General features: G+C 42.8%; 2 protein-coding genes across 5 annotated transcripts in view; both read left to right on the plus strand.

Moving 5' to 3' along the window:
• The window catches only part of DUS2 (dihydrouridine synthase 2), a 46,467-nt gene extending 44,172 nt beyond the window's left edge, over positions 1 to 2,295 (plus strand). For both annotated transcript variants that reach the window (XM_077755636.1, XM_077755637.1), the window contains 3 exons: positions 180 to 267; positions 1,417 to 1,490; positions 1,717 to 2,295. In XM_077755636.1, the coding sequence (XP_077611762.1) occupies positions 180 to 267; positions 1,417 to 1,490; positions 1,717 to 1,954 (400 nt within the window). In that variant the 3' untranslated portion in view covers positions 1,955 to 2,295. The remainder of the gene's footprint in view (positions 1 to 179; positions 268 to 1,416; positions 1,491 to 1,716) is intronic.
• Positions 2,296 to 7,612: 5,317 nt separating this feature from the next.
• NFATC3 (nuclear factor of activated T cells 3) overlaps positions 7,613 to 23,852 on the plus strand; it is a 135,955-nt gene continuing 119,715 nt past the window's right edge. For all 3 annotated transcript variants that reach the window (XM_077755639.1, XM_077755640.1, XM_077755638.1), the window contains exon 1: positions 7,613 to 7,979. In XM_077755639.1, coding sequence (XP_077611765.1) covers positions 7,877 to 7,979 — 103 coding nt within the window. In that variant the 5' untranslated portion in view covers positions 7,613 to 7,876. The remainder of the gene's footprint in view (positions 7,980 to 23,852) is intronic.

The following is a 23,852-nucleotide window of genomic DNA, read 5'->3' on the forward strand; positions in this document are numbered from 1 at the left end:
CATGTCCTATCGCAATTCCTCAAGCATACTGAAGCCCATCTTCCTTTTAGGGAGAACCCAGGCCCCACCCCACTGGTAGGACAGAAATGGGAACTCAAGGGAATAAGTACAGGAGTCCTAAGGCAGAAGCCTGGTGGTGATGGTGGATGAGCCCTAACTCCTTCCCCTCCTTTCCCCAGGAGAGCATACTCACCCCAGATCACCCCCAAGATGTGTCTGCTGGAGTGGTGCCGGAGGGAGAAGTTGGCACAGCCTGTGTATGACACGGTGAGGTCCTGCACCTGGCCCTATGGTGCTCCCATGGCTGATGTAATCACCCCAAACACACTCATAGCTTGTACTCTGAACTCCAGACTTCTTGATTGGAGCCTGGCTTTGTCTTCCATGAGCAGGCAATATGCAATGGTTGGTGGCGGCCAGACCAATTGCTGATATGAAAGCCCCTTCCCTGAGTCAGTGGGCCTGTTTGTCTAATTCTGGACACTTTCATAAAACTAAAGTTGAGACCTATGTAAGGGGCTGCTTGGGCCAGTCCCTGCCAGTGGTGTTGCTTAGACAAGGGAGACTTCTTTGGAAAGGGCCAATTGGCTTACTTAGGAAGGATGCTCAAACCTAAAAATTAGACATGCTTTTAGACCAGGCCTTAGTCATTGGGGCACAGAATTGGGCCCCAGACTTGTGGCCCCTTGGTGGAAACTTTTAGACATTCTTTATTCACCTCCTTTGGTCCCCGTGGGCATGTCTTATTTAGGCTGCTCTGTCTCTTTTGGACTGGTCTTCTGACCTCTGATCTCTAAACTTGTACCTTCTGGGACTTGTGTCCCCCTCTCCCAGAGTGAGTTTTCCAAAATGAACTTGACCTCTGCCTCCCTGCCCAAGTCCTCATCCTCTCCCCGGTGCCTTTGGGATCAAGCTCCAGCACCTCAGCACAGAGCACAAGGCCCCCCACATGCCTTTCTGCTTCATGTCTCATCCACTCACCTCTGTGTCCAGCCACGTCATCTGGTCGCTCTGCCAAGTATACCTTGTCTGCCCCATCCTTGCCCTCTCTCACTGCTTTGCCATCTGGTGAACTCCTCCTCATTTTGAGTGACCTGGCCCATCCAGATGTCAGTAGAAGCAGGATCCATAGTCACGCGCAGCTAAGGGCTCTGATGGCCATTTGCTTACGTCCATGATTGAACTCCTGATACACTGGAATGTCGTTACCTGTTTGTGTATCTGCCTTTCTTCCCTGGCAGATGCACTAGGCACGTCTGCTAGGGAGGAGCATGTGATACAAGTAGCTTCATTTAACTTAGGTGGGAAGTACTTCCCTTTATCTGCCTTCCATGTGATCCTAGTAGGTGATCCCCAGGGCTCATTCCTCTTGCCCCCATGTAGCCATCCCTGTTGTCTTTGCTCTCTTTGCACCAGGTTCAGCGCCCCTTGGATCGCCTCTTCTGCTCTGTTGTGACTGTTGCTGAGCAAAAGTACCAGTCCACCTTGTGGTGAGTGTCCTCATCAATGGGTTTGGGGCTTGGGATGAGGGGCCTGTACCCAGCATTGACATAAGAGGGTTTGGGGAGGATGGTGTACCTGGGCAGTGGCATCCCTGGGTAATGACTCCCTTCCTCAATCTTTTCAGAATCTTTGCCCAAGGGTGTGTAGTCAGGCCTTTCTGGCCTCTAGTCCTCCAGCCAGCCTGCCTTATTGTCCCATCCCTCATCTGTCCAGGGACAAGTCTAAGAAATTGGCAGAGCAGGCTGCAGCCATCGTCTGTCTGCGGAGCCGGGGCCTCCCTGAAGGTCGGCTGGGTGAAGAGAGCCCTTCCTTGCAGAAGCGCAAACGGGAAGCCCCTGACCAAGATCCTGGGGGTCCCAGAGCTCAGGAGCCAGCAGTGCCTGGGAAGCTGTGCAAGAAACCCTTTGTGGCCTTGGGAAGTGGTGAAGAGAGCCCCCTGGAAGGCTGGTGACCATTGTCCCTACCTTGGCCACCCCCTCTAGGGGCCTGGTCATAAGTTGGCTGTAGGTGCAAAGCATGAACCAGATGCCATTGGACAGTTTGCTGACTGTTCCTGGCAGGAGTTAAGAGGTCCTGGCCTGGGCTATCAGCCTGAACCAAAGGGTTCCTAGGGTACACATCTTCCTTGATGGGTCTGAGTAGCAGGGCCAAGTTCCCAGTGATGTCAGTATTTTCTTTGAAAACAGGAACTTTTTGGGTGGCACCTCCTCAACCTGACATTGGTACAGTGCAATAAAGACACCTCTACCCTTACCCGTGGCTGCCTGCTTCAGCCCCGGGCATTGTCACGCACAGACTCATGGCCTGGCCTAATTCTTTCACTCCTACCCTCCGTGCAGAGCTGGAGCTTGCAACAGCATATCCCCTACCCATCCTTATGGATCTGGTTGGAAGTGGGGGATGGGGTATCTCCTTTAATGCTCACTGGACTTGGGCTGAGCCACGAAGGCCCAAGAAGCCCATTTTACTGATGGCAAACTTGAGGTACTGCCTATCAACTGCCTATCAAGCCTATCAACTGACTTTCTTGAAGAGAGATGCTATAGAATCTGGGGAACAGTTAGGCTATAATTAGGGTATCTGGTACCCCAGTGAGGGACCAGCTCAGATAAGTTGGGCAGGTTGTGGGTCTGACCCCCCAGCTGGCTGGGGCTCAGACCTGAAGTAAGGTGTCTGCTCTGGGTAGGGGACACTGAGAACACAGGTTGCTGATGCCAGCAGTTTGGGGCCCTTAAAATTGCCCACCCACACCACTGTTTGCCCCCAACCCCCACTATCCCACTTGGGCCGGAAGGAAGTGGCAGATTCTCTTTAATTTCCTCCTGGCAGTGAGAAGCAAACAAACGGCTACCACATCTCATGGGGCCTCCCCCTCTTACTGGGAGGGGCGTTCTGACCAAAGGTCCCTGCCCTGCACCACCCCCGCTTCCTCCACTGTAAACACACTACTTCTCCTCCCCTTTTCCAAGTTCTGTAGGGAGGGGGATTCCCCTCCAGGCCAAGGGCATGTTTCTCCCATGTCTCTAGGGTCAGGCTCCTATGCCAGCCAGCAGCCCCTGGCCTTGGTGGCCTGGGACCACCAGGTGGGCGAGGCCTCTGGCTCAGTCCCAGAGCTGCATCCCTCTGCATACTTGTTCTTCTGTCTGCAGATAAGGATACTGAACTACCAGCTGCCTCCCAGAGCCCATTGCTGTCTGACCTTGGGCAAGTCACTTCTAGTTCTCTTTGGGCCTAAGGGCCCTCTCTGAGAGGGAGATCAGCTGCTCTGCCTGCATGAGGCTGGCTGCAGGATAAACAGGCCTATGAGAGGGCACTGTGTGGCTAATGAGGTCAGTCCATGCTGGGGTTGCCCTAGCTTCCCAGACCAGAGCTCCAAGGCCCCATCCAGGAGACAGACTGAGGCTTGTTCCCGGCTTAGCCATCAAGCTTTAGGCACAGTTTCTGACTTTTCTCACAAAAAACTATCTCAGTTAAAATGCCCCAACTGGAACAGGGCAGACAGAGCAGCCCCATTAGACCCCCAGGCATCCTGAGCTAGTCAGATCCTATGGGAGCCAAATACCAAGTCCATTTCTCCTGTAGGGTTGTGCTGTACCCTCAGGCCTCTTCCACCAATGTAGCTTCCCTGGGGAAGCCCCTTTGGTGGGGTCAGGTTTATTTCTGGGCTATGGAGGAGACCTGCAGACTTACCTGAGGTAGAGGTCAGCTGTTAAGATAGAGACTAGAGTATTGGGACTTCGAGGACACAGGAAAAGCACTGGGGAGATGGGGCATTCATAGGAGAGCAGGTGGGGAGGGGCTAGTGTATATTCCATAACTGAGGATGTCTGGCAAAGATGCTGGTTGAATATGTTGGCTCTTAAATGGTCTCACTTTAGCATACCTCAGAGATGCCTGCCATGGTCTCACAGTGACCTGCCCAAGGTCTGGGACCAACTGGGAGGGCCCAGTTGGGTCTGAAAGCTCCACTCATTGTTCTCACAATGCCCACCTTAAACTAAGGCTATTTAGATGCCCAAACCTCTGTCTGAGCTAGTGTCCATAATATGTAGTCATCCATTCCAGCCACCTAGATTGAGGACTTGCTCTTAGCTCATCACACTTTGGGGACATATAAGGATGAGTAGAGATGGAGAGGGTGGCACATCTTCTGAAGGTCACAGCAAGAAGACTAGACTTTGTATAAAGATGAGTGGGGAATCTTGGGGTGCCTAAGTGGCTCAGTTGAGCATCTGACTCTTGATAATCCCAGGGTCAAAGGATTGAGACCCATATTGGGCTCTGCACTGAGCATGGAGCCTGCTTCGGATTCTCTGTCTCTCCCTCCCTCTGCCTCTCTCCCCAGCTCATGCTCTAAAAAAGGAAGGAAGGAAGGAAGGAAGGAAGGAAGGAAGGAAGGAAGGAAGAAAGAAAGAAAGAAAGAAAGAAAGAAAGAAAGAAAAAGAAGAGATGAGTGGGGAATCTCTTAACCCTGCAGCCGTGCACATTTAGTTCCTTCCAGATGTCAGTCCTATTCAGAACTCTTCTATGGCTCTCCACTCCCCTCTGGATCAAGTCCAAACTCCTCAGCCTAGCATCTGAGGACAAAGTGCTGACCCTGTCTTCTCAGCACCCTGTGCTGACTTCAGCAACCAACTTTTGTCAATGTAGTTGGCTGGTGTTGCCTCTGTCCAGATTAGGAGCTGCTCAAGGGCAGTCCTTGTGCTGCCTATGGCCAGCCTCAGCGTGGGAGTAGGGAGCAGGCACAAAAGAAGACTCAAATAAGCTTGTTGCATGGGATATGTGGCATGGAAAGAAAGAACTTTTCTAAACTCTGACTTTGCTCCAGAGCTCCTGTTTCCCCTAACAAAAGGGGCTGGGCTGGGCTGTTTTGGGCTAAGCTGTACCATGGCTCAGAGGCCACGGGAGAGACTTCAACAGTGGGGTTCAGGGCCAGGCCTATGGCAGCTGATGAAAGTAATGGCTTTTCCTAAATCTCAGATCTGGCTGGAATTCGTGGAGGAGGGAGAAGGGGATATATAGCGATCTCCACAGTCCTTGTCCACCAGTCACGAGTCCTGTCTATTGCTCTGGTCCCCTGGCCTCCTGGTTCACAGTGCTCTCAGAAGGCTGGAGGTAGGTCAGATGACCTCCTACCATCTAAGAGAGCTTTTGAGCTGGCTGAGGAAAAGGAATGGAGAGAGTTCATGTATTGGTATGTGTGAGTGGGGGCAGGCTTCTGTCCAAGGCTGCAGAGCTCTAAGCCATTGCTAATTTTCATACAAAGATGGTGACACTCTTCCTGCAGTCAGTGCCTACTGATGCTCTAGCCCTTATCAATCTAGAGTTCTGTTTTCTCCAGACCATAAGCCTTCCCAAGAAATGACCCCTTCTAAGTGTTCTCCAGGTACACAGTGGCTGGGAACGTAGATGAATAACACAGACACACAGATGGATGCATTTGGTGAATTGGTGAATTTTTCAAGCCATCTCCAGCTTCTGTGGTCCCTTCCCAGTGGTAGGGCTGGTAAGTCCAGGGTCTCCCTCTTGCATTCTTTGTGGCCTGGTTAGCTGAGTCCCTGGTTGGAGGACAGAGGGGCTAGATAAAGATCCATTTTTTAAAATTAATTAATTAATTAATTAATTAATCTTTATGATAAAGATCAATCCAGATGATAAGTAACTTGGAAAGTATGTTGGGGGGAAGTTGGGCGGGGTGGTGGACAACACATCCTGAAGTTGCTCATTAGGAGGGCACAACACCATTTTCTCCCTCTTGTTATTTTCTTCGACCCCTAACTTCACCCTCCCCCGGTCCATTTTAGTAATTCATCCAAAATTCTGAGTATGTTAAATTCCTTGCTCTAAATCCTTCTGTGGCTCCCTGTTTCCCTCAGGATAAAATCTAGGTAGTTTGTAGTGGCCTGCAGCACTCTGCCCATTCATCTGGCCTTATCTTTGGCTTCTGCTCACTGCAAGTACTTTCTGATTTCTAAGTTTTTGGAAATCTGTTCTCTGCCTGGAACCATCTTCCTCAATTCTTGGCCATCTTTCCAATTCCTACTTAGTCCTGTGGAGGCCCTGTAACCCTGGGGGGAGGGAGGGAGGATTATGAACCTTCTTGGAGATCCTGGCACAGGCCTGATCTCTTTGCACAGTGATGATAGATTTGCTGTCCTCCTCTCCTCCCCTGAAGGGAGACTAATTTATCTCGGGTTCCCTAGGTTCAACACAGGTATGGGTACAGAGCACTGGGCAGGAAAAGTTTTCTGACCTTGGGGATGAACCAATCCAAGATGAACATCTTATCTACTTTGGACATTACCTGTCCTCCAGACTTGAGGCCTAGTTAGGCCTTCTCTAAGGGCTCCCTGGTAGCTCAGGTATTGGTCCATTGAAATCTTCCTGCAAAGCACTCCACTTCGCCCTCTTCTCCTTTTTGTGGGAGAGCGCCTGAGCCTTTGCACCTGCACCCAAGCCCCTGAGACCTAGTGCCCTGAGTTCCTAAGGCAACATGCTTCTAGAGATACTATGCCCTGCGGGGCCTGGAGCTAGGGAAGTAGGTCACCGCTGCTTCTCCCAGTTCCCGAGCTCTTGGTCCACCCTGCCTCTTGGAGGAGTCCTAAGTAAACAAGCCAGGCTCAGCGTCCCCTGGCACAGCCTCCACCCCAGGCCCAGGGGGAGGCGTCTTGGGTCTCAAGGGAAGAGAGGCCAGCTGGAGAGAAACCGAGAGCGAAAAACATTTCTTCAGACAGTGTCACTTCCGCTCCTCTAACAAACCACTCAGTTTGGGTATCGGGCCCTCCTTTCACGGAGGTGCACCGGGATGCTGAGGTCTCCAAGCCCTTGAGGGTTGCGAGTTCACGACAGGTTTTCTGGTTCAGTCGGCTTCGGCTTACAGCAACGAGCAGACTTTGCCCATGGGCTCTGCCGAGTCCTCGAACGCGCCAGTTGTCCTCCAGGGAGAAGTTGCCCGCTAGCAGAAGGGACAAAGGCGCAGCTACACAGCGCGGGCCCCGCCCCGAAGGGGTGGATCTGCATCGTTGAGGAGCTGCGCAGGTCTCCGACTCCGCCCCAACTTAGCTGGAGGTTCAGCCAGCCTCGCCCTTTCCCAGACTCCGCCATTAGGGTTGGGGTGGCAATATCAGAGTGTGAGTGGCGTTCACGTAACCTTCTGGGGCCCTGACACCTTCCCCAAATCCAGCCATTAGAGTAACGTTTCAGCCGACCATCACCGAAGCCATAACCCCACTCGACGTGAGCTCTGCCCAATAAGGAAAGAGATCTTCGATTGGCGGGTGGATTGGATTGCATTCAATCCAATAATACAGGGCTATCCGCCTCACACGCGGGTGTAGGGCCCTGGTTTAGAAGTTGAAGAAAGAATAGGAGCCGAACTACAACTACCGAGAGAGGCTGGGATTATCCAGCCCTCCTTATGCACGTGACTTCCTTCTCCCGGAGAGGGAATCACGCGGTAGACCGGTGAGGGGGCGGAGCCATTGGGCTAGCCGGGGCGCCAGTGGCCTATGGGCAGCATGCTCCGATGGGCGCGCGGTAGGGGGCGGGGTTAGGCGTGAAGCTCTGCGCGGCAGCGCGCTGGCTGCGGCGGCTGTTGGGGGGCGGGGAATATCGGCTAAGGCGACCGTGGCGGCTTAGACACCAGAGACTGGCTGTGGCGGCTGCTCCTGGTGCGGCTCGGCGCGCGGCCCGATTTCAAGTTCGGAACGGAACGCTCGGTGTCACGGTCTTCGCCTGGAAACTTTGCTGCAGAGCCGCGACCTCCTGGCCCGAGCGGCCGGGCATGAAGCGGCGCTGAGGAGCTGCCGTCGCCGCCGCCTCCGTTGCCGCCGCCGCCGCCAGAGGAGGAGCCGCAGCACCCTGGGCCACGCCGATGACTACTGCAAACTGTGGCGCCCACGACGAGCTCGACTTCAAACTCGTCTTTGGCGAGGACGGGGCGCCTGCGCCGCCGCCCTCGGGCTCGCGGCCTGCAGGTGGGTGCCGGGCCGGGCCGGACGCAGGAGCGTCTCCTTTCCTCGTTCGCAAGAGCTCGCCCCTTCCCTGGTGGCTTGGCTGTCCGGGGTTTAGTAATACCGTGTGTGTGTGTGTGTGTGTGTGTGTGTGTGCGTGCGTGTGCGCGCGCGCGATGAGCGAAGAGCAAAGAGTGGCTTTGTGTGTGTGTGTGTGTGTTCGTGCGTACGGTGAGTGAAGAGCGGATTTAATTCGCTTGAAGAGGCGTGTGGGTCGCAGCGACGTGGAAGTGGCCGCGGGCTTGGCTGGAAACGAAGTAGTGGGGAACTCGACTCTGGGACGCCTGTGGCCAGTGGACGCCTGCGGTTTGGAGGCCGAGGGTCGGGGCCGCTGCCCAAGTGGCGTCTGGTTGTCGCTGCTTTGCCAGAGTGGTGCGGAGAGAAAGCTGTTCCTGTGAAGTGTAAGCGCACTTGACTTTTCATCTATCCTAGGTTTTTAACACTTTTTGCTTGAAAGATGCACATTCTTGAGCTGTAGGAGTTCTCTGAAAATCGTGTTCATGTCTGTTTAAATCTACTTAAGAGAGTAATGCCGTCGTATTAGCACTTGGGCAAGTTTATGGCCCACATTTAATTCGAAGTGTAACTATAACGGGTCTTTTCTGAAAGCTGTATTTCCTGAGCAAAGTGTTTTGGAAGATTAAGAAAAGGGGGGGGGTGCCCTGTTCATAATTCTAGAAAGTTCTGGGAGTCAGTTTTATTTTAATTAAAAACCCACCTCAGAAGATGTTTTAAAGGAGATCGTGAATTGGGAAGGTTGGGCACCATAATGCTTGGAGGTCAGACCAATCAGGAAATAGAAACAGGATGGCTGGGGACTTAGAGCTCTCCTGTGACCTGGTTTGGAATACTGTGGTTCATTAAGTTCAGTTTCCCTATTGCACGTGTAGGCAAACTTCAAAAGAGAGGTGGATAAGACTAACCCTTATTTATTCTTTCTGGGTATTAGTTGAATTACTTCATGATCATATTGATGTTCAACAGACTGTTCTGTAGAGATGCAATGAAAAACATAACCTGAACGTGAGGCTTAAGGATTCTCTGGACAGTTTTATCAGTCCTTTTAAGTCTTTATAAGTTGTCTTTGTCAGCATAATTAATTTCAAAAAAATACATTTATTTCAACTCCACTGACATTATTTGAGCACCTTTTATGTTGAAGATACTGTTAGGTAATTTGTAGTGTTATGATGGGTGCAAAAAAGGACTGAAGCCCCTCAAGGAGCTTGGGAAATGGGAGAGGGACACATAACCCAAATAATTCTGCTCTCAGGCAGACTGAATGGTGGTGTGTTATAACGTAGGTAGAAATTGGAAAAGTGACGTGTGGAGAGAGTGGCACTGAATTATGTGTTTAGATTATTGGGATTTGACAAAGTAAAAACAACTTGTTTTAATGAGTATTTTTATTATAAGAAGATAAATAGTTGATGTCTGCAAACTTTACTGAGGACAGACATGATTAGAGCATGCTATATACCAAATTCATGGTCAATAAAGTAGTATCCTCATGTAAGTAGGGATTGTATGTACATCCAAAATATTGGACAGCATTTGAAAGCTATGAAAACAGCTTTTTAAGAAATTACTTTTGCCATAAGACTCTTCAAACAATTTTGGTATTAAAATGGGTCTAATAAGTGTTAAGGTTTGAAACTTGATTTGTAACTGAAATTCCCAAATTTAAACTTGAATAGTTTTATTTGACAAAAAGTCTGCTTTAAAATATTGTGGTAGCTGTTTCAAAGTTGTTTTTTTTTCTCCAAATTAAGATGAAATACACATGACATAACCATTTTAAAGTGAGCAATTCAGTGGCATTTAGTGCACTGATAGTATTGTGCAACCACTTCTATCAGGTTCCAAAACATTTTCATCACTCCAGAAGGAAATCCCAAACCTATTTAAGTAGTTGCTCCTCATTCTCCCTTGTCCCCTCCTAGTCCCTGACCTCCCAGTCCCTAATATGGGATTTGTTTGTATGGATTTACCAATTCTGGATATTTCATGTAAGTGGAATCATACAAATGCGGGCTTTTGTATCTGGCTTCTTTCACTTAGCATACTATTTCCTGGTTCACCCATGTTGTAGAATACAGTACTTTATTCCTTTTTATGACTGAATACTCTATTTTACATATACCCCAATTTATCCATTTATCCATTGATGGACATTTGGGCTGTTACCTTCTGTTATCCTGACCCTTCAGTTGCTTTGAACATGTAGCAGCTAATTTAAAAATTCTGCTGAGAAAGATGCTTTGTTTATTCAAAATTACTTGTTTGCAAAGTTAGTTTACATTGTTTTTTATTTTTTAAAATTTATCCTTAGTTTACTTCTTTATCTTTAGAAAGGGGGAGGGTGGACGGGGAGGGTGGAGGGACAGAGAGAGACAGAGAGACAGAGGCAGAGACACTCCCAAGCAGGCTCTGCACTGGCAGTGGGGAGACGCGGGACTGGAACTTATGAACCATGAGATCATGACCTGAGCTGAAATCAAGAGTCAGTTGCTTAGGCGACTGAGCCACCGAGGTTTCCCTCGTTTTCATTTTAATAAGCATAATTAGAGTGTGTAGTTTGAAGGAACTAAGTGGATTAACTGACATGCTTTTAGGATGATAATATGCAGTAATATGGGCCATAAGAATAAAATTGCTTGGTAGACTTCAGATCAGTTCAGATCGGTTGTATCAGTGTGTTTACTTGTTTTTGGTTTCTTTTCATTACTGGATTGAAAGTTCCATGAAGGCAGGGATAGTGTCTGTATTTTGTTATAGTTGTATGATTGGTGCCTAGCATAGTGCCTTTAACATAATTGGGCACTCAGTATTTGGTGAATTAATGAATACTGCTTACGTTTTGAGTCATTGCTCACTTTTTTTTTTTTTTGTGGTAGACGAAGTTAATGAGACTTGTTTCAATTCTTTGGCTTTTATCGGTCAATTCCATAAGACAGTAGATCTCTGTAATTTTAGGCAGCAAGTTTCCCATCTCTCTGAGGGTGGTATGAGAGAACTTGTATCATCTCTAAATTTCATTACAGAATATTGCAAAGTATTTGGAGGAGGGGATAATGGACTGGAACTGAGGACAAGCTAAAGGGCTGAATTAGTAAATGTCCTAAGAGCAAGCTTATTAAAAGTACAGATTAGATGATTGGATACTTGATAATGTTGGATACATTTATGATTGACTTTTTTAAAATGCTTGTTTATTTTTGAGAGAGAGAGGCAGAGAGAGGAGAGAGAGGATCCAAAACTGGCTCCACGCTAACAGCAATGAGCCCGATCTGGAGCTCCACCCCACAAACCGTGAGATCATGACCAGAGCCGAAGTTGGACGCTTAACCTATTTAGCCACCCAGGCTCCCCTTATGACTGACTTTTTAAGATTATTGCTTATTTAAGTGTTCTGAGTTTTTTCTATTAAAGAAAATTTAAGACCCTGGGGTCCTTAGCCTTTCTCTCTCTCTCTCTCTCTCTTTTTAAATATGAGGACAGTGCTAGTTTTAATTTTTCCAATTAAAAATTAATCAGGGGCAACTGGGCGGTTCAGTCAGTAAGTATCCGACTTAGACTCAGGTCATGATCTCACCGTTTGTGTGTTCAAGCCCCCACATTGGGCTCTGTGCTGACAGCCGAGCCTGGCTCCTGCTTCAGATTTTTGTCTCCCTCTCTCTCTGCCCGTCCCCCACTAGTGTGCTCTGTGTCTCTCTCTCTCAAAAATAAACATTAAAAAATATATATAAATGAATCAGACTGTTTTATTTAAATTTTCTCTTAATAACCTAGCTTCAAAATGAAGATATACTTCAGTAGTAAATAGAGAATTTTAAATTAATAAGTGTTTCATGTATTTCACTAACATTATTTACCATTATAAAGGGCAGTCTCTGATGCTTTGAGGGTACTGATTGTATATTGCTAATTTAGTTTGATGTCATAATCTTATCAAATTCAGAGTTTCATTCTAGGGTCTGTTCTTTGTTAAATATTGACCCTGTAGTCCTGAATGAGAGTCACTGGGACAAGTGTGTGCTATATACTGACTGCATAATCTTTCCTACTGTTGCTTTTTTAAGAGGGGAGAAATATCGGAGATACGATATGTATTTTTATAAGACATTTACCTTAGGATAATTTCATCAGATAGCACTTCAGTACACAACTTTTTCCTATATAAAGTTGAGAAACTTTTCCTCGATTGTTTCTTTTTTTTTTTTTAGTGTTTATTTTTGAGTGAGACAGAGCATGAGTGGGGGAGGGGAAGAGCGAGAGGGAGACTCAGAATCTGAAGCCGGCTCCAGGCTCTGAGCTGTCAGCACATAGCCTGACACAGGGCTTGACAGGAACTGCAATGCAAGATCGTGACCTGAGCTGAAGTCATCCACTTAACTGACTGAGCCATCCAGCCACCCCTGTTGATAATTTTTGGTTTTGTTTTATCCATGTTAAATGAGATAATGTATTTAAAGCTCTTAGCACAGCTCTTGGTCCAGTAGTACTCAGTAAGTGCTGGTAATTAACATTTTTTAGTGTGAGTGCACATGCGTGCACGCACACACGCACACACATACAGATACACCCTGATGATAGGGTAGTTTTTAATTTCCTCTTCTTTCCTAGATCCTTTTCCCTATGCTAACCTAAAACACTGAGAGAGAATAGGCGCAGATAGGAGATCCAGTTATTTAAACCTTACTTAGGTAAGTTGAAATATTTGTCTTAGACATTTTTATTTTAGCTTCTATAATTCTTTTTGTTAACCTCATTTCTCATATCTTACTAAATAAAAGTACTGAAGGTCACTAGCTTTTATGTTTTTCTAGTGTCTTGAATCAAATTGTTACTCAGTATGGTGTGAAAGTTGGTTGATTTGCTAACCATACTAAGTATAATTGGGTATTTAAATCAGTATGAAAAAAGGGAAGTTACTTCTATGGTTTCCTGTAGAAATTTAATGGTATGTTTGTACAGCACATTAGGTAGTGTATAGAGGAGATGATTACTGCTGAGCCTTACTTTCATACCATAGTTCAGCTTTCTCTTTAGTCTTGAATGGAAGTGAGGATATGTATTTGGTGATTGAGTCACTGATAAACATTTCAGCATTTCAGTTCGAAGAATAACTTAATATTCTGTTTCTTTGACACTTTCCCTGGTAAAGGTAGATAAAGGGACATTAGCAGAATGTTGTGATGGAGGTTAATGAGTAAATGTAGTTTAGTGAATATGGGGAAAATTGAAGAAAAAAAATTTCAGTATCATGTGTTGTGTTGAAACTTCAGAAGTGGAGGAGCTTCCTAGACCTGTACTTTCTTAGTTTTTTCCACTTGCCAATATAATAGGGATATTTTGGCATATATTCTAAACTATTCATAGAGGTAATACTGTAGTAGTTCTGTTACATGATATAAAAATTAAAATTTGAGTATTACCTACATGGTCGAGAAATTGTGGGAGTTTTGTAAGGCCTGTAACTTAAGCATATAAAGTCATTTAAGGTAGTAATTTAGGGTAAATTGTAGAATCAAATTATTATCACTCACCTTTTCTGGGGCAACCAGTAAACTTTGCCAGTAAAATTGCCAGTGAAAATTGAGTTTTGCGCTTTATTTACTTTATCAATGAGGTGTGATCACAGGGACATTTTTGGTAAGAAATATGAAATTTGTTTTTTTTTTAGAAAAAGTAATAAAATACTGATACATAAAAATGGAAACCTATTAAGAGAAAATACGCAGTTGTGTTACTGATTATGAAGTTTAATGTGTCCTTTACTTTCCTTATCATTAGTATTGAGTAGTTGATGATTCAGTATGGAGATGTTTTATTTTAAATAAGAGGTGGGGTTGAGAAAGCCATAATACCGTGAGGTCAGTCGCATTACTCTTCAGAGATAGGAAACCTGAGTAGGTTAAGCCTCATTCGAAAGTAAGCTGTAGTTTGCTCACAGCAGTAACATAAATAAGGGAGGTGTTGTCTAAAGCTGTCCTGGTGGGTCAGGGGAGTAGACACAACCGACTTGGCAGTAAGCCTGGCTTCTAAAACAAAATCCAAGTCCTCAAATTTGCCCAGGCATGCCATATGAGGTTCAAGTAACAGTGGAATTTAAGAGGAGTGAGTTTGTTCATGGAGGCTTAGAGAGCCACAATCAGGAGTTAAGTAAGCCTTTTTAAGCGCCATTCGTTTAACTCAAACATAGCGTGGATCTGCATATATTTTAGCATTTCTGGTAATGTTTATATAATTATATTGCATGAATCTCACCTGCTTGGTAGACTTTAGGAGAGAAGAACAATTGGACCTGAAAGATTTAAGTAGTGTGGTTTAGGGGTGCCTGGGTGGCTCAGTCAGTTAAGCATCCAACTCTTGGTTTTGGCTCAGGTTATGATCTCACACTTGGTGAGTTCAAGCCCCACATTGGGCTCTGCGCTGACAGTGTAGTGTAAAGGCTGCTTATAATTTTCTCTCTCCCCCTCTCTCCCTCCCACACTTGCTTGCTCTCTCTCTTTCCCTCAAAATAAATAAACAAACTTAAAAAAACTTATGAAAGTAAACAGTTTGGTCTGTGAACTTTTTTTGAATTGCTAGCTGAAATTTAATCATTGGGACAGCTCTAGCTATCATGTTGGTATTCCTGTGTGGAAGGGAACTAACTACATGTCTGTGAAAGCTAGAAAATCCCAGGTACACTGGAGATGTAACTTTGAAGCTCCATTTTCCTACAAAATGTAAAGTTTCAGTATGTCTTACATTACAAAAGCAGGTGAGAGTTTAAATTTTTTAAAATATGTTTTTTAAAAATATGTTTTTAGTATCTTAAAATAATTTTTATATTTCTAAATTATAAATTTTATAATCCTAAATTTGCGTTAAATTTTTATCAGCTTTGCTATTTATTTTCATTAGAAATTAGGATTGTAGCTTTGAAATTAATATTAATAATTTTTTTCAGTGATGTTAATTTATATCATTGAAAAATTTCTTTTTATATGCTTGTTTACTTTTTATAATTTTTATTTATTTATTTTGAGGAGGGGCAGAGAGAGAGAGAGAGAGAGAGAGAGAATGAATCCTAAGCAGGCTCCAGGCTGTCAGTGCAGATTTTGACTCCAGGGCTCCATACCATAAACCATGATCGGAGCCAAAATCAAGAGTTGGACACTTAACTGACAAGCCACCCATGTGCCCCTGAAAAATATTTCTGAAAGCATTTTTTCCATCAAGGTAATCAAGGTATTTCCTTATGTCACAAACTTTAATGGACAGTTTGTGAGTTGTACTTAAATGTAAATATTTTTCAATATTGCTTTGAAGTAAAAAAAGTTGTTAAATAAAAATGACAGGAAAAAAGTGACATTCAAAAGTTGTGCTGAAGCTGGGGGTACCTGGCTGGCTCAGTCAGAAGAGCATTTGACTCTTGACCTTTGGGTTGTGAGTTCAAGCCCCACATTGGGTGTAGAGGTTACCAAAATATCTAATAAAAAAAATTGTTGAAGCTAGATGATGGGCATATGGGAGTTTGTTGTAATGGTCTTTGTATTTTTGTGTATATTTTAAAATTTCTATAATAGAAAGTTTAAAAAATGACATTCAAAAGCTCTTCAAGTTCTTTAAAGTGCTAGATTAGGATAGGAAAAATGTTTTGTTTTGTTTTAGTTTATTTATTTTGAGAGAGAGAGAATGGGTGTTCACAAGCAGGGAAAGTGCAGAGAGAAGGAGAGACAGAATCCCAAGCAAACTATGTGCCATCACCACAGATGGATGTGGGGTTTGAACTCAAGAACCGTGAGATCATGACCTGAGCTGAGATCAGGGATTGGACACTTAACCGAATGTGCCACCCAGACACCCAGGAAAAATGTTTTAAAATAGCATTGTGAAGTTAATAAGATTTTCTGTTGCATGTAAATTTTTTTAAAAAATTGGTTTAACACACAGTATAAAAATTAGTGCGGTATATCTCATTTACAGAACTTAGTTCCCTCTTTAATTAGTATTGGTAGGATGGTGAAGTTAGTGTACATAAATAGGAAGTGAACTGATCTTATGATATGCTTTTAAGTCAGTATTTTAAAAAAAAGTTTTTCGTGTTTTTATTTATTTTTTGAGAAAGAGAGTGTGTGTGAGCGGGAGAGGTATAGAGAGAGAGGGAGGCACAGAATCTGAAGCAGGCTTCCAGCTCCACGCTGTCAGCACAGAGTCTGATGTGGGGATTGAATCCACAAGCTGTGAGATGATGATTTGAGCCAAAGTTGGCCGCCCAACTGACTAAGCCACCCAGGCACCCCTTAAGTCGGTATTTTTTAATTTTTAAAATACTTTCTAACTGTAGGGTCAGAAAAATCCACTTATTGTTTGGTAATTTAAGGGCTTGAAATAATTTTTAAAAATGTCAATGTTTGATCATATTGCTTATATTCATCAGTCTAATATTTATTAAGTATTGTCATTTTCCTTTGGATTTATGATGAAATTAAACTTGAGAACTTGGTCTTAATTTTAAGACTAGATTTTTAAGCCTACTATAAAATTACACAAATTATTACAAAAATAATTGACATATAAAATCTTTTGATTTGTGAACATTTCAGAGCAAACGGTCTGAAATTTATATCTTACATCTTGCCACTTGTGAGATCATATTGAGTATGAAAGGAATAGAAGTATTAAATTTGTCCTTTATAAAAGGACACCCTTTGGGGAAAATATCAAAAGTTTCATCTAAATATCACTTTTTAATTTTTTATTGCAACTTAAGAGTTTCAAGGAAGTTTGATATTTCATCTACTAATTCTTGATAGTTTTCACCTTTCAGTAAAGGCTGTTCAGTAAAAATGATGTTCAGAAATTGTTGAAGTTAAATGATATATGAGCATAGCTTACTATGCTATACTCTCTACTTTATGTTTGAAAACTTCCATGATACATAGTTCTGAAACTTTTTTAACTATGATGCAGATTAAGAAATATATTTTATGTTTCCAGTTGCGTTGGTGGCTCAAGTGTCCAGGTCTTGATTTCCGCTCACATCATGATCTCCTGGTTTGTGGGATAGAGCCCTGCATCTGGGCTCTGTGCTGACAGTGTGGAGCCTGTTTGAAATTCTGTCTTCCTCTTTCTTTGCCCCTTTCCTGCTTACATTACACTTGGGAATGTGCATGCTGTCTCAAAAATAAATAAACATAAAAAGAAAGAAGAAATACATTTTGTATTTCAACCTAGCACAAGCATATTTATACACAGAAAACTGAGATCGAAGTTTTGGATAAAGCAGCATTTACTTCTGTTCTCTGACATGACTCTGATGTTTTCTTTTTCATTATATTAAAAAATTGTTCAGACCTTCAGTTTAAAAAACAGAGCTCTAGGAAATGGTTATATCGCACTGATTATATTAAAACTGTTAGGTCATGCAGATGTTCTTGTTACTCAGGCCATATTTCCTTACGTCTGTAGCTCTTTAATTAAAAATTTTTTTTGAATTAATTTCTTACTATCTTTTATTATTGGGATCCTTGGTTTCTAAAGTTTGCCACTTTCTGAAAATGAGTTATATCTTCCCCTTTTTCTCTGTTCTCTGGCCAGACTCAAATCTTGGGTGTTTGGATTATGAAATTTTGTCTTCATATCTTATTCCCCCAAAATCATTTTTGAAAATTACTTAGATGCTAAGGGCATCTTTGATTGCTACTCCTTGCATCTATAACCTGCCTCCACATTGGTCTTTCTCATTTTGCTCTGTTTTATATCCCTCACTCTGAATGTTAATAATAAGTTTATCATCTTTAATTGTATTCATCTCTTTTCAGTCCCAGCTTGAAACCTTTCCCTTCACCCGTTTATTGGAACTGCCTCTGCCATCCACATGCCTTTCTCTTTTGTGAATCTCTCTAGAAACGTTATTTTGAGGTAGTGCTGAGCTAGGTCTAGGTTCTAGATTCATTTTTTTGCTGGTTGTATGACATTGCTTAAAAGCACAGAATAGTTTTAGGCTAATTCAGTCCTTTCATTTTATGAGAGGAAACTGAGGTTCAAATTTACTTGCCCAAGGTCATTTAAACAGTTTCTAAAAGGAAGGTCTGAGCACCTGACTTCTAGTCCTTCATTCTTCTCTAGTAAATTGCTTGATTTCTGCCAGAAAATTATAGAGTTGCTTTTGCACAGCTTATAATTTTGATCATTTTGGTAACTTCTGTTTTTGTTTGTGTTCTGTTAGGTAGATAATTTAATTGAGTACCTGTTATGTGCAAGGTATTTTTATGTACATTATCTCTAAGTCTCACGTAATCTGTAGAGGTAGGTGTTACTTCTGTTTTATACCTGAGAAAACAGAAATGTCAGATTTGACCGTCTAGAGAGTGGAAGATTTTGGCATTTGAACCCTATTGTTGTTGTTGTTTACTTAGGCTCTTTCTCCTATGCCTTTCACCTCTCAGAAAGTTGAAGTACAGAACTCCTCAGTTTTTCGTTTGCTGAAACCAAGACTCATGATGAGCCAGGGTTTACAAATTGCATATGTATTTTTGTGACTAGATTTTCTGCTTTTGGCTCAAAATGGCTGCTTGAGAGATGATGTTCCTGCTCTTGCTTGCTCTAGAAAAATGGTATAGTATTACAGTCAGATCAGTGGAAGGTACCGTACAGTTAGGCCCAAACTTAGTTGTTAGGCTTCTTTTCTTTGCTTCTTTGTGGATGTGGAGGTCAAGAGGTCATGCTGTTCTAGGTTTTCAGTAATGAGGATTTGGCCTTTCTCTTTGGCAACTCCCTCCTGTACTGCCCTGATTAGGGTCTGATTTGTGACCTTTGCAGGCTATTTTTCACTTATGATTTAAAATTTAAAGTGTTTTTCGATTAGTCATCAAAGTTGCTCTAAACCTAAATGAGGGAAAAAAGTTCAGAATTTAAAAAATGTGAAATTGGGGCGCCTGGGTGGCTTAGTCGGTTAAGCGTCCGACTTTCGCTTAGGTCATGATCTCACGGTTCGTGGATTCGAGCCCCGCGTCGGGCTCTGTGCTGACTGCCAGCTCAGAGCCTGGAGCCTGTTTCAGTCTGTGTCTCTCTCTCTCTCTGACCCTCCCCTACTCATGCTCTCTCTCTCTCTCTCCTAGAAATAAATAAATAAATAAATAAAAATTAAAAAAAAATGTGAAATTACTAGTTAGGGCAGTTTTTATTTATTTATTTTTGCTTTTTAAATTAAAAAAAATTTTTAATTTATTTTTGAGAAAGAGATAGAGCGTGAGTGGGGGAGGGGCAGAGAACGAAGGAGACACAGAATCCGAAGCAGGCTTCAGGCTCAGAGCTGTCAGCATAGAGCCCGACACGGGTCTCTAACCCATGAACAGTGAGATCATGACCTGAGCTAAAGTCTGATGCTTAACCACCTAAGCAACCCAGGCGCCCCAGGGCAGTTTTTTGTTTTTGTTTGTTGTAAGTTAGCATTTGGCTTTCATGTGTTCCAGAAGATACATACATATTATTTATTTCTTTGGTTGAATTTAGAACTCAGATAAAACTGATGTACCTTCTATAGCTACTAACACTGATTCACAATTTTTTCCTTGATATTTTAGTCAGTTTCCCATTTGCCACTTACTCTTATCTCTCAAGATCAGCACTGCCTTTTGGGCTTCTTTTTTGTCTACTACCTATTTCTTTTTACACACACTCAGTTGTGTTTGAGCTTTACCAGAACTCTACTTTTCAGAGCAAAGGCATGAAAGTCTTTTTGTTATATTACCTAATAAATGTTGACTGATCACTGTTTTGAAACTTCATTGACTTTTATCATTTGATCACTATTTGAGTGAAATAGTAATACTTTAAGTGTTCTAGTTTACACATGAACAAAATATATTTGGTAGGGGGATGGAAACAGACACAAACACATGGAATCTTTTCAAGAGTGAGGAAGGACTGTTCCAGAAGCCTACAGCAAACTTAACCTCTCATTTCATTGACCAAAATTGGGTTACATTCCCTTTCCTAAATTAGTCACTGGTAAAGACTGAGGGAATTATTCTTAGCCAACCAGGACTATCCCTTGGCCTGGGTGACTTCCCCTGAAGCACATGAGAGAGGAGTGAATACATGGAAGAATATATATTAGGGAGGAGGGGGAAATGGAGGGGGAAATGAGGATCAACCAAAAATCCTTTGCACTTACTGTCCACAGTTTGTTAGCAGTTGAGGAACTTTTATCTATCTGTCTATTATTTTAAATGTTTATTTATTTTTAGTTTTTTTTTAATGTTTATTTTTGAGAGAGAGACAGAGTGTGAGCAGGGGAGGGACAGAGAGAGAAGACACAGAATCCGAAGCAGGCTCCAGGCTCTGAGCTGTCAGCACAGAGCCCAATGCGGGGCTTGAACTCATGAACCGTGAGATCATGACCTGAGTTGAAGTTGGTCACTTAACCGACTCAGCCACCCAGGTGCCCCGATGTTTATTTATTTTTGTGAGAGAGAGCGAGCGAGCAATCACAAGCAGGGGAGGGACAGAGAGAGAGAGAGAGAGAGAGAGAGAGAGAGACAGAATCCAAAGCAGGCTTCAGGCTCTGAGCTGTCAGCACAGAGCCTGATGTGGGGCTCGAACCCTCTAATGATGAGACCATGACCTGAGCTGAAGTTGGATGCTCAACTGATTGAGCCACCCAGGTGCCCCTAGCAGTTGAAGAACTTTAAAATGTAAATATCACTTTTACTCTGCAGTTACTTTTTCTGGCATGTGCTTTTTTCTTGCTTTGTCAAAGTTCTTGGGGTGGACATGGAAACTCCTATAAATGCAGAGAAAGACAGAATGAGGTATGGCTAATAAATAGGTTTTAGTGGCTTGGTGTCTGGTAAGTGGAATATGTGGGACAGCAAATTCATGTTCCTTGTATGATTCAGTGGAATGAAGTGGCTCTGTGGACACATAGAAACATAAAGACAAAGTCACCTAGTTAAATCAGTTCTGATTTTCAACATTTCGTAGGTTAAGACTAGTCTGAAAGGAACCTAGCAATTTGTTAATGTGGTAAAATAGAATGATGTGCATTGGGAAGAGAAAGTAGAAACCAGACAGGAACATTACATAAAATTTTAGAGTAACTGAGAGGGAGGGGGCCTTAAGACCATTAGCTGAGTAAATGTACAAAATCATTCAGTCTCTCTTAATAAAATTTATTATATCAATACTATGTGTGAATATGGTTCAGTTTATTGGGGCGGACATGTAAATAAACAGCAGTGTCTGTATAATACAGGTACAGAGAAGGCCCTTTAAAAGCATAAATGACAGCTTAACTTTGAGAGGTCATGGAAGAGGTTACATTGAGCTGCATCCAGTAGAATGAGTTTTCTAGATAAATAAAGGAGGAAGTATATTTCAGGTTCATTGATGACTAGATCCAGAGACCCAAGTTAGAGAGAGAGTCCCTTAATTTGGAAAGATTGAAGATCAGGCTTTAGTATCCAGATTTGGTCTGAGAAGGAGGGCCTATTATGCCATAATGAGGAGTTTGGATATTAGAATGAAGATAGCAGGGAGCCATTGAAGGATTTGAAGCTGGGTAGAAATGCCAAATCTGTGGCTTAGATCACTAGGCTACATTGGATCATGGATTAAGGCAGGAATTGAGGCAGTGGGGTAGATGGGGGCAACGAATGTATCTGAGAAATAGTAAGGGCAAGGGAGTAGAGATGGCAGGGTGGGAATAAGACTAGATTTAGGGGAAAGAAATTAATAGGACTTGGCATCTGTTGATAAGGAGAAGGAGGCTACAATTATTTCTGCTTTTCTAGTTCAGGTCAATTGTGGTAGGGAAAGAAGCAGATTTGGAAGTGGGGGTAAGGAAAGGTGATATCATTTAATAAAATGTGGTAGGCATTATGAAAAATCCATGAGGCTTATGTACCGTTTTACCAGGGTGATAAATTGTGGAGAAGAGACTAGACAGAGTAAAAAGGGGGTTTGGCTTCTGAAGGTGGTGGTGTTAGTTGTGGGAAGGCAATTAGGAAATGTATGATAAATAAAGGTTGTTTAGTTAGATTTGTTAAGCAGATAAGAGTACTTCTCTTCCTGGTACTGAAGAGGAGGAACACTTACAAATGGAAATTTATGTCACCTCTGTGAAGGAAAATTTATGCCCTACTTTCAGGTAGAAAGGGAGAGGGTAGAGTTGTTTCTGTGTCTGGTGTTTTTTAATTGCCTTCAGCTCAAATAATCCTTATGCCAAAGTGGCATATTTGGGGTGGTATATTCTGATCTCCTGTAATAAATAGTACTTATTTAAATTGTACAATCTGATAAGCTTTGACACGTATATCTATGAAACTTTTCCCACATTCCTTGTGTCCCACTAGTGGTCATTCCCTCCAACTCACCTTTCCTCTTTTCCCAGATAACCACTGAATCCACCTTAGAAAACATGTAAATGAAATCATGCAGTAGGTTCTTATTTTCTTGGTCTGACTTCTTTTATTGGGCATTGTTATTTTGAGATTCTTTCATATTAAAGAGTGTATCAGTATGTCATTTTTATTGGAAAGTAATTCCATTGTATGTGCATATACCACAGTTTGTTTATCCATTCACCTTTTGATGTACTTTTGGATTGTTTCCAAGTATTGGCTGTTACAAATAAAGTTGCTGTGAACATTCATGTATCAGTATTTATGTGAACACAAATTTCTTTTATTTTTGGATAAATACCTAGGAACAGAATAGTTGGATCATATGATAGATTTAAGTTTAACTTTATGAGAAACTGCCAGACTGTTTTCCAAAGTGGATGTGTCATTTTACATTCCTCTTAGTGGAAATGCACATTTACACATCCTCACTAACATTTGGTATCATCAGTCATTTTAATTTTAGGCATTCTAATAGGTGTGTAGTAGTATTTCCTTATGGTTTTATTTTTTACTTCCCTAAGAACTGTTGCTGTTGAGCATCTATTTATGTGCTTTTTAACCATCTGTATATCTTTTTTGGTGAGGTGTCTACTCAGGTTTTTTGCCTACTTAAAAAAAAAACCTTGGGGGGCACCTGGGTGGCTCAGTAAGTTAAGCGTCCAGCTCTTGATTTCAGCTCAGGTCATGATCTTGTGTGGTTCGTGGGTTCGAGCCCTGCATTGGGCTCTGAACTAACAGCGTAGAGCATGCTTGGGATTCTTTCTCCCTCTCCCCCTCCCTCCCCCCCCCGTCTCTCAAAATAAATAAATAAATACATTTAAAAATCTTGAATTTTGAAATAATTGCAGATTCACAGAAAGTTACAAAAATATATTGAGGGAGGTTCTGAGAGGCATTCACTTAGTTTTCCCCTATGATAACATCTTGCATAATTACAGTATAATACCAAGACCAGGAAAATGACAATGATGCAATCCACCAGACTTACTCAGATGTCACCAATTTTACATGCACTCGTGTGTGTGTGTGTGTGTGTGTGTGTGTGTGTGTGTAGTTCTGTGCAGTTTTATCATGTGTAGATTCATGTAACTACTGCCATAATCAAGATACGGAACTGTTCCATTACCACAAAGTTCCATCTCACTAACCCCTTTATAACCACACCTACTATCCTCCTTCCTCCCCGCCCCAGTATCTGATTCCTGGCAACCACTAATCTGTTCTCCATCTCCATAATTTTGTTTCAAGTAATTGTTATATAAATTGAGTCATATAGTATTTAACCTTTTGAGTTTGGCTTTCATAACTTGGTATAATTCTCAGGTGATCCTCCAAGTTGTTGTTAATATTAAGTTCCTTTTAATTACTGAGAAGTATTTCATGATGGAGATATATTACAATTTGTTTAACCTCTTACCCATTGAAGGACACTTGG

This window comes from Crocuta crocuta, unplaced genomic scaffold, assembly GCF_008692635.1.
Source record: "Crocuta crocuta isolate KB4526 unplaced genomic scaffold, BGI_CrCroc_1.0 scaffold152, whole genome shotgun sequence".
Classification (NCBI taxonomy): Eukaryota; Metazoa; Chordata; class Mammalia; order Carnivora; family Hyaenidae; genus Crocuta; species Crocuta crocuta.